This window comes from Mustelus asterias, chromosome X (assembly GCF_964213995.1).
Source record: "Mustelus asterias chromosome X, sMusAst1.hap1.1, whole genome shotgun sequence".
Taxonomy (NCBI): Eukaryota; Metazoa; Chordata; class Chondrichthyes; order Carcharhiniformes; family Triakidae; genus Mustelus; species Mustelus asterias.
In genome coordinates, this window is record NC_135834.1 from 10,758,452 (window position 1) to 10,773,863 (window position 15,412).

General features: G+C 42.4%; 1 protein-coding gene across 3 annotated transcripts in view; it reads left to right on the forward strand.

The window, feature by feature from the left end:
• The first annotated feature begins 304 nt into the window (after positions 1-304).
• eif4ba (eukaryotic translation initiation factor 4Ba) overlaps positions 305-15,412 on the forward strand; it is a 42,119-nt gene continuing 27,011 nt past the window's right edge. For 2 of the 3 annotated variants that reach the window (XM_078201090.1, XM_078201091.1), the window contains exons 1-2: positions 305-338; positions 13,574-13,711. In XM_078201090.1, coding sequence (XP_078057216.1) covers positions 326-338; positions 13,574-13,711 — 151 coding nt within the window. In that variant the 5' untranslated portion in view covers positions 305-325. Of the gene's footprint in view, positions 339-7,715; positions 7,735-13,573; positions 13,712-15,412 lie in introns of those variants that run through there. The other variant, XM_078201092.1, reaches the window with a different exon arrangement.

Below are 15,412 nucleotides of genomic sequence, written 5' to 3' on the forward strand. Positions count from 1 at the left end.
CTGACTCACACAAAAGGAACTTTCTGTCAGTGCTACAAAGCTGAAAACAAAAAGACCCTGGAAATACTGGATTGGTTTCTGTTTCTCCACAGATAAACTGATACGTGTTTCTAGTTTTTGCAAGTTCTGGGGTCTAAGCTTGTGTTAAAAACGGTCACTGTGAGCATGACTTACGAAAAAAACAGTGAAAAGAAAAACGCCCGCCTGCGCTTCATTTAAAATGAAACAGCGGCGCGCGAACCACAAGATTTACCTGCCAACTGCCAAGAAGTTTGAGCGTCACGTGACTCCGACATCCGGGTTCTGTCAGTGGTCATTCTCCAACATGGCGTCTTCAGGTGAGTAGCTGCGGGTGTCGCGCGGGGCCGGGAAAAAAAAAGACACAAAAAAATGCGTCCAAGTTTGCTGCTTTTTTTGCCCCCTCCCCCACGTCACTCAATCGCCTCGGAAAGCGGGGCGGACGGATGTGGATTTGAGTGGCACCGCGGTGTGTGAAGGAGAGAGAGGGGGGGGGAAAAAAAGCGGGGCGGGATGGCCGCCAAATGGGTTGCGGAGCGAGCGGTAACCCGGGGCTTCGGCCTCCCGCTGCAGCTTGGCCTCCCCACCCGGGCGCGGCGCGCATGCGCGCCCCCGACCCCCACCCCCCCCCTCAGCCAGACCATATCCATTCAACTCCAGCTTCTCAAAAAATGCTCCCAACGCCTGTGGGGCCGGTGTATCTCCCCCCCCCCCCCCAAACTGTCACGCTTTGCGTACGCGTGTACTGGAACTTCCTGCGAATCATTTGTAATCGCCCCTTTTTCATTGAAAAAAAAATGGCATCTCTGCACATTCTAAATTCGCCCCAAACTTCCACCGGCTTTCAAACCTGTGGGTCGCGACTAGCTCTGCTGCCCATGTTCATCTCGCCACCATCTTGCGTATCTCCTCTGTGCTCCTTGCCTCCATCACAGTCAACGCCACTTGTGCCACGATGTTCCCTCCAGCTCCTGATCTGATTCATCGCGCCCTCGTCTCTAACTATAATGCTCCCAGGAAAACCCCTACACTCTCCCTCCCCATCTTCGATGTTCCCCTACATTCTCCACCCCTCCCTTCAAATGGAGCTTAGAGGGTTGAATTATGAGGGCAGGTTAATTTCATGGAATCCCTACAATGCAGAAGGAGGTTGGCTGCATTGCTTTGAGTGTAGAAAATTGAAGGGTAATCTGATTGAGGTATTTTAAAGGGATTCAGTCGATAATGCAGAGAAAGAATCTCATTTTGAGAGGGTGAGGGGACATGATCTTAAAATTAGAGCCAGGCCAGAGGGAAATCAGCAAACACTTTTTCACACATACTACTGGAAATCCTTTTTTCTCTGAAAGGCTTTGGATGCTGGGACAAGTGGAATTTTCAAAATCGAAATCAATTTTAATCGGTTAAGACAAATAAGCAGAGTTGAGCTACAGACCAGCCATAACCTAATTAAATGGTGGGGTTGGATGGCCTTCTGCGCCTAAGTATCTGATGCACAACTGGTTTAACCATTTATTGCCAGCTCTGGCTGGACCACATAGTGCACCATCGGGCCCTGCTCTATTTCAAAGCATGTTCAGTATTCCAGGATCATCCCTAGTGTTTCTTCACTACCAACTGTCTCCTCCATCCTCCTTGTCTCTCCTCCCCATCACCTGCGCGAACAACAGTTGCAAGGACTACTACATCACAAAGATTGCGCCTATTTGTTCAGCTATCTCTCTGGCATTCTTGCCTGCTAAGACAAGGTGTTCCCGCTGCCTTAACCATGAGCCTGCATAGTTCTGTAGTCTCTCTACTATTCTCAGAGCTCTCTCTGAGCTCATCTTATCCTTGAGTTCCAACTCTCACTGGATCCCATTGCTGTTAAACTGTTTACAACTCTAACTTTCTTCCTGGCTTCCACGCTGCCTGATGTTGTAATGGGTTTGGATACTATCCCTGCCCCCTCCAGATCTGCCATTATCACCCTTCATGCCAGAATACTCAAAAGGCTTTAATGAAAGATATCCTGAGTGACTGACCATTATGCACCGTGTCTCCTCATCTTTCACAATATCTCTGTAGACTTTGATAGGAGCAAGAAGACGAAAATAGGGATAATGGTTATGCACTCATCTGAATGATATTCTGGCATAAGGGGATAAATTATGAGGACAGATTGTATTGATGAGACTTGTATTCCCTTCGAAATACAATAGAAAATAGTATAGAAAATTAATGGGTGATTTAATTGTCGCTAGAGAATCTCCTGCATTGGTTTTGCTTCCTGCCACCACATTGTTACCGCCGAGGTCTCCTGAGGATCTGTCCATTGGGCCTCTCCTGTTTTGAATCTACATGCTGCCCCTCAGTAACATTCTGAAAAGATATGAATCATAGAATCTCTACAGTGCATAAGGAGGCCATTCGGCCCACCGAGCCTGCACTGACCACAATCCCACCCAGACCCCATCCCCGTAGCCCCATCTGTTTACCCTGCTAATCCCCCTGACACTAAGGGTCAATTTAGCATGGCCAATGAACCTAACCCGCATATCTTTGGACTGTGGGAGGAAACCGGAGCAACTGGAGGAAACCCACGCAGACACGGGGAGAACATGCAAACTCCACTCAGTCACACGAGGCTGGAATTGAACCTGGGTCCCTGGTACAGTGAAGCAGCAGTGCTAACCACTGTGCCACTATGCCGCCCAAGTTCCACACTTGCACTGACAACACCCAGCTCTACCTTACGACCATCTGTCTTGATGTCTCCATTGTCTTGTTGGCTTGCTTGTCTGACATGGTTGAATTACAATTTCCTCCATTTTGGAAGACTGAAGGTGTTAACTTCAGCTCTTGCCGTAATCTCCATTCTTTCGCAGTCGATTCCATCACACACGTAATATGCCTGCCTGGCCACTGTCTCGGGCTGAACCAGACTGTTTGCGACCTGTATGTTCTATTTGACCTGAGTTGATTTCTGGACCCATATCTTCTCCATCACAAACACCAGTTAACATCCACCTCCACAACATCACCTATCTCCACTCTCGCATCAGTTTATTTGCTGTTCAAACTCATCCACGTTACCTCCAGACTCAATACTCTCCGAGTCAGCCTCCCATATTCTGCTCTTCACGAACTTAATCAAGGCTTTGGTGCCTGTATCTTAACCCACATCTCCCTATCACTGCAACCTCTTTCTACTGTATTTCCCTTCAAGGACACTGCTTTCTGCCAATTGTGGTCTCTTGTACATTCTCTACTCTCTTTGTCCCATAAGAACTCAGAGCAGGAGTAGGCAATTTAGCCCCTCGAGCCTGCCCCGCCATTTAATATGATCATGGCTGATCTAATCTTGGCCTCAACTCCTTACCTGCCCTTTCACTAAAGCCCTTCAAACTATTACTAATTTTACTCAAGTCCCAAAATCCACCGCACTCTGGGGTAGTAAATTCCACAGACTCATCACCCTTTGAGAGAAGTAATTTCTCCTCCTCTTTGTTTTAAATCTGCCACCCCTTATCCTAAAATTGACCTCTTGTTCTAGATTGCCCTACCAGAGGAAACAACCTCTCTTTTTCTACTTTGTCAATCCCTCTTATCATCTTGTACACCACAATTAGATCTCTCGTTCTTCTGAAGTCCAGGGATTATTGGCCTAAACTGCCCAATCTCTCTTCGTAAAATAAACCTCTCATCTCTAGAATCAATCTAGTGAACCTCCTCTGAACTGCCTCCAATGCAACTACATTCCTCCTCAAGTAAGGGGGCCAGGACTGTACACAATATTGTTGACATTCATACCCTCAACCATCCAGGCCCTAAGCTCTGAAATTCCCTCCCTATTCCCCTCTTTCCTCCTTTAAGAACCTCCTTAAACCTATATTCTTAGTTAAACTTTAGGTCACTTGTCCAAAAATCTCATTTTGCTTGGTGTTGATTTTTGTCTAATTCTGCTCCTGTGAAGCAGCTTGGGGTGGTATCCTGTGTTGCAAGCATTGGATACGTTATATATCAAACTGTATCAATATAAAGAAACACCAAGTTTCATTGCTCATAACATATAACACCATCTAGATTCAAAATTAAAAGATGAATTTTCAGTGGGCATTTCTTCTGTGTATTACTGATCAAACATACAGAAAATGTAATATTCACAAACATGTCTGTGGAACGATTCGTTCCCAACACTTTGGTTGGGGGGGGGGGGGGGGGGGGGAGGAATCCAATCACAGTCATACAGCAATATAATAAAGTGTTTAAAATTATAAAAGAATGGGATAGAGTAGAAGACGTTCAGTCAAGAATTGAAGGTTTTAGAGTTGAGTTCACTTTCAGCATTCATGGTTCATGTAGAAACTCAACATTTGAGATGGGTTTGAATAGGTCAATGAAGGAAAAGGAATTGAAGGCTAATGGAAATGGTGAGTAAATGTGATTTATAGAACTGTTCGCCTGGAACTTAAATGTGAATGCAGAATTGTTGGGTCGACTGGCCTGTTTTTGTGGTGTAATTCTTGTGTAAGACTGGAATTGGAAACTTGTGATGTGGTACAAAGGGTGCAACACCAGCATCCTGTTTGCTCTTCTTCCCAGGTATTCCTGTAAAAAGTATGTGGTAGAGTGAGATTGGTTTCTCAGAATAGTACACACACTATCCCAATGGTGTACACACACTGCATTCTATTGATATGTGTTGAGAACAGTTGTTTTACCAGATTCTGGGCCTCTAAACTGTCACCTCTATGGAATTCTGCCACATAGAACTCCATTTTTGAATCTTACAGGGAGTTTGTACTTTGTAATATTTGGGACTTGTAGCCTGGACTTTGATCTGCCTTAATTTATATTGCTTACCTAAAACAAATCAGATGGGGAAGCAGGTTCTTCTTGTGAGAATCATAAATGCTGTATTATTGCCTATCAGTTGCCTCCTGTTAGTCGGCTTTATAATTTAAAACTGCTGGTTGTTGGGTCTAATCTAGGAGCAGACATTTTGTAGTGCTCCAGCATTATCTCACAAAAGTTCTGCCTCACTAACATGAGTGAGCACTGCCCATTTATCAGATCGTTGGCGTAGAACTCAATGACAACAGGTCAGGGAGAGTTCTCTGCGAAATGTCTGGTATCTCTTCGTAACAATTTAGATTTTTGTGACAGTTCAATAGATTACACGTTCTTTGATTACAGGATTAACCTTAAATGTGACTTCAATCCAAACTTTACAAACATTGTCCTCGGCGAATAATGCAACAGTAAGCCTTATTTTATGCAGTCCATTATCAAGTATGTTCCATGGATTCCTGTTACTGAAGTTTGACTGTGGGTTAACGTTTTAGCCCAACAGTTGGATTTCCCCAGCAATGCAAGAGTATGCTTTTTTTTGTTAAATTTAATAGAGTTGGTAACCTGTTGTATATTTAGTGCATAAATTAATACAACAGTGTAAATTTATAGAGTAATATCTTGCAATGCTATATTCCACTCTGCCACAGCAGTGTAAAAGCTGTCATCAAAGTCACATGATGACCTCTCTGACTATGATAGGGTTCATTTTCCCTGGTTGTCCAACATCCAAACTTGGATGAGCCGTATTCATTTCTGTTAAACATCGATAAACTGCATTTCTGTTTCCATCACAAACTTCGGTACCTTTCGCCATCGATTCCATCTCCCTCCCTGCTTGCTGTCTATGTGAACCAGACTGTTCCTGTCTTGACCTTGAGCTGAGTTTTCGATTCTATATCCTTCATCACAAAGACTGCCTACTCTAACTTTATGATATCACCCCTCCCCTCCCATGCTTGCATCATCTCATCAGCTGAAACCCTTATCTGTGCACTTGTCACATCCAGACTCAATTGTTCCAATGCTACGACCCTCCATCCACTGTTAACTTTAGCTCATTCCAAGTTCTGCTGCTCATGTATTTCACACCAGGTCCTGCTCAATCATCACCACTGTCTTCACTGATCTGCATTGGCTGTCAATCCACCAACACCTCCAGTTGGTCGTTGGAGGAGTTGCCACTGCTCCTATTTTCTTATTCATCACCGGAGCTCCCGCATTTCTGCCCAGACTCCTGAACCAGGTCATTTCCGAAATGTGGAGCGTACCTTTCCTCTTGAGTCCTTTCCCAAAGTGCAGAATCACTGGGAAAAAGCCAAGCACCCCCCACCCGGCCTCTCCTTTCATGGACTCTAGCTGTTGTATTTTGGTGCATCTTCTTTCAGCAACACATTGGGATATTTAAATAGCTTTTCATTGTGTTAGTAGTGAATGTGTGTGAGGAAGGTGGCCAGGATGCCAGCTGGTCAGGTTGGTAGGGTGGTGAGGTCAGGTCGAGTGGGGTGGGGGGGGAATTGGAAGGGGGGGGGTTGTGTTTGTGGGTGGGCAGGGGTCAGCATGATGGGGGTCAATTTAATAGTTACCCATAAGTTGTACATGGTTTTTTTTCAGTCTAATGTTTATAAATGTTATTTATAAATATGGTAAATATCTAGGTGGTGAGTTGGAACTCTCTGAAGTCTGACTCTACTTCAGAGTTGCAATCTTCAGAGGGTGCTGGGGAGCAGGGGAATATCCCATTGGAAGTTGAAACTTTTGGGGAATTTCACATGGAGTCCTTAAGTTGGAACTTCTGAGGGGTCTCACAGTGCATCTTCAGGGTACATCCGTTCTCTGATCACCTGGAGAACAAAACGTCTGGGCCATTGTATTTAAATGCCCATATGGCCACCTGTCTTCCTATCTTTGTAGTCCCCTGCATCCCACCAGCCCCTTTCTTCTCTTCCTGTTGTGGTCATGTTTTCACATATCCAAGTCCCATTTTCTAAATAGCAACCACCTGCCTCTCCTTTAAAATTGACCTCGATTTTTATCCGCCCTCCTTTGACTCTGTGTCCAGTTGTGTTTGCTTATGCATCTATGAAGTGCTTTTTTGAGGTTTTTATGCATTACCTTTTACAAATGCAAGTACTTGTTAAATGTTAACCTGTTTGTATTATTTTACAACTTTTTATTCCGAGCAATTAAAAGTTTTGCATACTTAAACATTTTAGTTGTGACTATCTTCAATGGTAAGTATTAAAAGCATGCAATATTTCTGGGGCCCTACTGTGTTCATTTTGAGCATTCCTGAACAACTTTTTAAAAATTGACAGCGCAGGATTAAATTCCATTACTTTGGGCAGATCATTATTATAAAATGAGGGAAAGATCCCATCTCTACCATGTTATTTTAATGTTTCATTTTGAAAGTCATGCAAAACATTATGTATCTTCAGAAATGATCCTGAATGGCTAAAGTTTGAACAGTAACTGGTTAATGAAGTGGATAAATGTGTGTTTCCAGTTCACTATTATATTTGATATAACTGAAATATGTATAGAATTTGAGAAAAACTTGCATCTTACAGAGAATGGGTGAAAACAAAGGAAAGCGATTGAATAAACTGCTGCATCCAGATGATTGCTGACCAAGAACGCTAATGATCTATTGAAAACCTGCGTTCCAACAAATTCAATTGTTTGACCTTTAGAAGTATTGATATCTATTAATTGTAATAGTTAATGTTTTAGAGAGTCTTGTGTTGAATTAGGATACCTTGAGCTGACTAATCAGTTAATTCCAAGCTCAAATGAATGTTTTCTTTTAATAGGCTGGTTGTGCTTGTGCTGAGAGATTCAGGACGAGTGGAAATGAGCTTTATTTCTGATTTCTAATGTGTATGTGTCTTTGTTGATTTGCTTTGACATTTGGGAACAGGCTGCATATATATTTTATATTTGGAATACTGTTAACACAAATCTCAACTCGCAGTTTTTAAATTTCTAGCTTGTACAAGATTGCTGAAAAGCTTTATGTTAATACAATTTTCACAGACCTGTTTTGAATGATGAGTACTCTTGTGATTGTGCTTATTCGAGTTGGCTTTCTATGATTCCAAGCAACAGAAGAGTCACAAGAGTGGTGCAAAATTGGGGAGTTGCCAGGACAAGCACCTTCTGCAGGGACACCTCAAAATTAGAATGCTAAACATTTTGCAACATGTTATCTACACTGATGCATTAATAAAAGATGGCTCTGCAATATGTAATGTATCAGCTCAGTGATTCCCAAAATATTTTCCAATGTGACCCTCGCACTAACAAAGCTGTAACAAAGCGGCACAATAATAATCAGGATATAGTTATTAAAGTTTGTGTGTTTATAGGTCAACTTCTTTCTTTTTTACAAGTACTTAATAATGTTATTTGTATACTCCCTGGCATTACAAGTCAAATAAAATTCCATTTTCTACTGCGGATTTCAGATAACACAAAATAATATTCATAGTCCTAGAGGCTGCAGTTTCAGTGTGGATTCTGCTGCACGCAATGCAGCTTTGCAATAAAATGAATTTAATTCCCATGGTAAGTAACAACTGAATATGGAGTCGTGCTCCTCCCAACCCAGGGTAAGTGGAGTGCTTTTGAGCAGATATGGGGCATAACGTGACAGTTGCTGACCATTGAAGTTTCAGCCAAGTTCTCCAGACTTCCTAGTTTTTCCTGCACTCTGTACATGGCAGTCAGTCAGTAAGTTACACTTGCTGGCCTCTGTCTGCAGCAAGTCAGCGCACAAACGTCCTAGCCTGCTTAACGCTTGCCGCCGAACATGTTTTCTGAGGTTAAAGAGCGCTTTGGTCTTGCCATCTGCCCCTTGCTATTTGGTGGCATCAATCCAGTGGGCCCAGGGCTGTCCTGCCAGAACCTCCGGACTGGGTAGTCTTCTCCACGGTTGCCATTGCTGCCTCAGAAGAGAGGAAGCTTGCCACCCTCATTCTATCTGTGATCCCTTTGGGGGTTGCAACCACACTTTGGGAACACCTGTAGCTGATTTTGACAAGGAAACAGGTAATGCTTGTGTAAAACTTTGTGATTTAACACTTCATGTACTCATGACTTCTATTGCCTCATCGAACAGCAAAATTCATGTTCCAGTGCTAAAATATTCTCAAGTTATTGATGATTGGAGCTTGAGGCTATATTGCACAAATTAAAGAAAAATAAGTGGCTAACACTAAAGATTTTCTGTGGCTGGTTTCAAGAGTTTGCGGAACCCAGAAAGTGCGTTGACATCTTGCTCAAGGTTCCCAAACACTTTTTTTTTTTGCTGAGCCCTCAAGCACGTGTCTCCTCACTTGCTTCAATTGAGTAATTTGGGTGTATGTTTTGGGAATGCTTGAATGCATTAATTTAAAATACACCAGCAACAACTTTACCATATTGTGACCTTTGTGAACCATTACCACTTTTAGATTGTACCTTTTTAATACAGGAAAACATCTGAGGGTATTCCACAGAAATGAAATTGGGCACTAAATCAAAATGAAAGTTATTAAGAGGGTTGATGAGGCCTTTCCATTCACTATGGAACTGTGGAATCTTACAGCACAGAAGGAAGATATTGGGCTCATTGTGTCCTTTCCAGCTCTTAGAACGAGCTGTCTAATTTAGCCCCACTTGAGAGCATTTTCCCCCATAACCTTGCACGTTTGATTTCTTTATGTCCAGTTGCCTTTTGAAATGTCACCCTTTCAATAGTGCATTTCAGGTTTTAACAATTTTCTAGCAACAAACTCTCCTAATTATCTTTCTATTTCTTTTGCTAATTATTTTAAATCTATATCCTCTAGTTACCCATCTCGCACTGAGAAGTGACCTTGTGCCTCAGTTGAAACACATTCCTGATGATTGTTGGCAATTGCGCTCACATGTTGCAATCTTTTGGATTACTTCTTTTGTAAATCTGTTAAATATACTAAAAGAACAATTCAGTATGTGACCACTGTAAAGCAAATATTCACTGGTCAAATTTACTGTTACTGACCAAATAGATTGTCTCATTTCTTTTAAAACTATAGCTTAGTTTAGTTTCTCTCTCTGGAGCCTCAATATTAAGCTTTTGGCTCTGAAATTCTTTTAGTAATTTACATAAGTGCAAGCAATATTCCACAGGATGGGAGGAAAAACCTGGGTTACATCACCAGCTCTCAAAGGTTATGGGTTATGTTTTTGAAATCATTGAAAAAAAATAAACTTTAAAAGGATGAAATTTCTCAGAATTGTGTGTTAGGACTAAAATATTTTTTGGCTTTAATGTTTGAGGTAGTATCGAACCATCTCAGTTGCGTGCGCTACAGGTATACCGTTGGTTGGTTTTGTGGCAGAACTAATTTGAGTCAGGTTAATTCGTTCTTCCACACTGCTCAATTTTTAAACAAAAAATCTTACTTGCTGAATTCTTTGTGTCCTTATTTTGTGATCTGTTCTAAATTATTGTGCATGTCTGTCCTTGCTTGCTGTGAAGCCTGTAAACTGGGCATGGCATACAGGAGATCCTATGAGGAGAGGCTGAGGGATTTGGGATTGTTTTCGCTGGAAAGGCGGCGGCTAAGAGGGGATCTTATTGAAACATATAAGATGATTAGAGGTTTAGATAGGGTGGATAGTGATAGCCTTTTTCCTCTGATGGAGAAATCCAGCACGAGGGGGCATGGCTTTAAATTGAGGGGGGGTAGTTATAGAACCGATGTCAGGGGTAGGTTCTTTACCCAGAGGGTGGTGAGGGATTGGAATGCCCTGCCAGCATCAGTAGTAAATGCGCCTAGTTTGGGGGCGTTTAAGAGATCCGTAGATAGGTTCATGGACGAAAAGAAATTGGTTTAGGTTGGAGGGTCACAGTTTTTTTTTTTTAAACTGGTCGGTGCAACATCGTGGGCCGAAGGGCCTGTTCTGCGCTGTAATGTTCTATGTTCTATGTGAGCTGAAATCAGCTTGACTTGATGAGGTATAATGAAAAGGTTTTTTCCAGAGACTTTTGTCCTGCCATCTCTCCTCCTATGGTCTAATCTGATTTTGGAGAAGTGTTCCACGTGACGGGAGTGTAACAGCCTCTAGTCAAGCCAGAGCTGCCACAAAATCAAGCTGGTGATACTCTGCCAAGTTTGTGAACGAATCATGCTGCTTAGCAAGTTACTTCTGGTCTGCTGCTACCTGTGGACCCAGAGAAGGGGAAAATAATGCACTCTTCGGCATGCATCTGTGTGAGGAAAATCAGCATTAGTTCCCCAGGGAGGAAAACCAGCCAAACTAGGACAGCGATACTTGTGTGTCCTGTGGTTTTACTGTATGCCATGCCCAGTTTACACTTTAATCTCTCTGGGGATTTTTCCTTCTGAAATGACTGAAAAGTGGCTGCTTCAACTTTAGAAGCTTGGCTTAAACCTGTGGTAAAGCAGAAACAGATTTCTCAGAAAAGTGTAGTGGGTGGGGTGGTGATTCTGGCTTCTGTACATGAGGGGAGGAAAGGCATAAGAATTCTCTTATCTTTGTTCACTTGTGCATTGTCCTGGAATTTTCCATTGCTACAGACTTGCCTTCCACGACAAAATTCTGTTACCTGCAAGATTTTCATAATTCCCTGTCTGTTCCTATAAAGAGATAGTGATATAACATACGTTCTTGGGAAGGATAAAATGATGACCAGGAGTATGCAGTGCAAGCCATTGAGAATATTGGGTGGAGTGCATATTGTGCGTATAAATTTTTACGCAGGTCTCCTTTTGTAATTCATGGTAATTCGCAGAATATGCTGTTTTATACGGAGAGGGTATTGTGCCATTTGATGCAGAATGTATTGTGTTGTATCTGTCTCTTTAATGACACAAGTTCCAGTTGGTGTAATAAACTATGCTCATTTCGATACTAATTGATCTCGAGCAATATGCTGGGGAAATTTCTATAGGTTAAAAATGACTGGTTTGCTATCTCTCCAGGGCTTGCATTTGCTGGTCAAATATGATGGATATTTTCAGAACTTGATTCTAAAAGCTCTTGCAATTCTGTAACTGCTGGTCTGCCTTAATCGTGAAGAATGTGTAAGGAGATAAAGTACTTTTTGTCAAGAGGCTGTTTACATTTATTGCAAGATTTGTGACTGTTCCCCTTTTTTTTTGTGCCGTGTTTTAAAACGGGTGCGAGGGATAGACAAGAAAACCTATAGGTCTGTCAGTCTGACTTTAGTGGTGGGCAAATTATTGGAAACAAATGCTGAGAGACAGTAAAATCTGTCACCGAAGTACAGATTGATTAGGAATGGTCAGCGTGCTTTTGTTAGGGGAAGATCGTGTCTTCCTAACTTAAGTAACCAGGAGGATTAACATAGTACAGTGGGTTGTCTAAATGGATTTCAGTAAGGCATTTGTCAAGGTCCCATATGGCAGGCTGGTCAGAAAAGTGAGATCTCGTGCGATATGGGAAGGCGGCGGGTCCGATCCAAAATTGGCTCAGTGACAGGAAAAAAAGGGTAATGGTTGATGGATGCTTTTACAAATGGAAAATAGTTTCTAGCGGTGTTCCACAGTACTCAAATGTCAGGGTGTAGGCAGAGATGTGGCAAATGGAAGTCAATCAGGAAAAGTCTTGAGGTAATATATTGGGGAGGGCAAGCAAAGCAAGGGAATACTCAATAACAGGAAGATATTGAGAGGGTTGAGAAAGTGAGCGACCTTAGCGTGCGTGTTCATAGGTCCTTTAAGGTGGCAGGGCAGGTGGTCAAGGAGACATAAAATATTTTCCTTTATTGGGCAAGGTATTGAATACAAAAGCAGGGATGTAATGATGGAACTATATAAAACGCTGGTTAGGTCACGGCTCGAGTGTTGTGTACAGTTCTGGTCACCACATTATAGAAAGGATATAAGGGCTTAATGCTCGAGAGAGAGAGTGAAGAGGAAATTTACAAGAATTATATCAGAATTTGAAAATTGCAGCAATGCGGAGAGGTTGGATAGGCTAGGGTTGTTTTCCTTAGACTAGCAGATGTGAAGGGGTGACCTAATCGAGGGTCCTAGATAGGGTAGAGAGGAAAGACTTGTTTCTCCCAGCTGAGGGGGCAATTACCAAGGGGCATAGAGTTAAGGTGATTGGTAGAAAGATTAGAGGTGACATGAGGGAAAACTTTTTCACTCCGAATTGGGTGGTTGAGGCTGAAACACTTCACTTGATTAAAAAGCATCTGGAGCTGCGCCAACTGCTGTAACCTGCAAGGCCACAGTCCAGGTGCTGGAAAGTGGGATCACGATGAGCGGCTAGTTTCTTTTTTGGGTTTTTTTTGCCAGTGAGTTGCAATGGCTGCTGGCTTTTTTCCTGCACTAACCTTTTCTATGTTTGCTTTCTCGCTGCGATTTGAGGCACTGCAGCCTTGCCGTAAAATTTGCCTGGTTAGGAAGGTAACCTCATTACCAGAGGAAAGCAATTTTCACGGGAGTATTAGTTTAGTCAATGCTCTAATATTCAGTACTTTGGGATTGAATTTTTATTTTTGTCTTGAAATCAGAATTATAAGGAGGTTCTGTGCACACAAAATTGGTGGTGAAAAGGGTGCAATGTGGGGAAGGAGCAATCAGGATGTCAACCCAGGGTCTGTTTTAATGAATAAGCAATGAACATACTTGATATAGTGTATTAATGTTACATCTGTGTGCAAAAGACATTAACAATTCTAACTCCAAATGTATAGGGAAGAAGAAGCAGAAAAAGGGAAAGACTCTTACCCTGACTGATTTTCTGGCAGAGGATAGTAGTGGGTCTACTCAGTTCTACATTCCCTCAAAGCCTGTCAGCTGGGCAGATGAGACTGACGACTTGGATAGTGAAGGTAAGCAATCAACAAATGTAATTTCTAACCTATAATATGGGTAATTCAACAGCTGAGTGGAAAATGCATGTAGCAGTAAGTTCTTAATTATTTCATGGAAATGTGAACATCATCAGCAAGACCAACACGTGTTGCGCATTTCTAATTGCTCTTGTTAAGGTGGTGGTGAGCAACCACCTTGAATCCTTGCAGCCCATTTGGTGTGGGTAAACCCTCTGTTTGGAGGGATTTTAAATCCAGTAATGGTGAAGGAGTGGTGATATAATTCCAAGTCAGGATGGTGAGTGGCTTTGAAGGGATCTTGCGGGTGGTGGTGTTCCCATGCATCTGCTGCACTTGTCCTAGGTGGTGGAGGTCGTGGGTTTGGAAGGAGCCTTGGTGAGTATCTTATAGATGGTAAACACTGCAGCAACATTGCACTGGAGGAAGTGAATGTTTAAGGTGGTGAATGGGGTGCCAGTGAAACAGGCTGCTTTATCCTGGATGTTGTTGAGTGTTGTTGGAGCTGTCCTCATCCAGACAAGCGCAGAGTATTCCAGCACACTCCTGACTTGTGCCTTGTCTCTGATGGACAGGCCTTGGGGAGTTAGGTGATGAGTTACTTGCTGCACAATTCCCAGTCTCTGACCTCTTGTGGATGGTCCAATTCCATTTTTTAAAAATATATTTTGATTGAAAGTCTTTCTAATTTTACAAATAACGTGACACCCTCAAAAATGGTATGGCACAGTTTGATCGTTTCTCCATATACGAATATAGAAAAAGACAGGAGGAAGCCAACGCAGTTCGTTCAGTAAACCCGGCGATTCCACATACAAATAACAGGATGGGGGAAAAGAGGATTAAAGCAATGGAAACATTGCAAAGTGATGCATACCCTCGCATATAGTATGTTAGAGGCAATGCTACATGGCCTACAAAAAACCTTGTGGGAGTAAGTCAGACATTACGGAACCTGTATATTTTAGATAGGGGCGCAATACTTTCTGGAATGCATCCAATTTGGATCGGAGTATACAGGTTAATAATTCCGTTGGGATTCATTTCATAATTTTATGCCAATTCTGAACAGAAGAAGACTTATCGCTATTCCAGGCGCAAAGAATATTCTTCCGTGCTGCAAATATTACATATTGTACAGCCTTTTCTCATTGGTGTCAATTATCTTTTTGTCTGGGAATCAAGTACAAAGGATCAAATTCTTAAGACCCTATCTGATGTCTTCTCAAGCTCTAAGTATGCCAATCAGTAGGATTTAATTTTGACACCGAACTAGAGATGATTGGCGGAATTTTCCAGCATTCATGTCAGCGGGATTCTCTGGTCCTGCTGCAGTGAATGGAGATTTGACTGAGTGCCAAATTGTCCCTCCTCGCTGGCAGCGGGGCGTGAACGGCCAGAGAATTCCAGCCAATGTGTGTGGTCGCCTCTCTCCAATTTTCATTTTTGGCACAGTGAGGATATAGAATCAAAAATCATAGAATCCCTACAGTACAGAAGGAGGCCATTCTGTTGACATTTTCCCAGGATCACCAAGCCTCCTAGCATATTCGCACAGGATCTAAAACATAATGTGCCATAAAATTCACTGAATTGCTTTGGTTCCGTAGCTGTCAGGATTTTTTCCACCAGGGAAACACCTGCATCAAGATACAGTGATGCCTTATTAAGGATGAAGTCTCTGAGTTGTAAATATCTGAA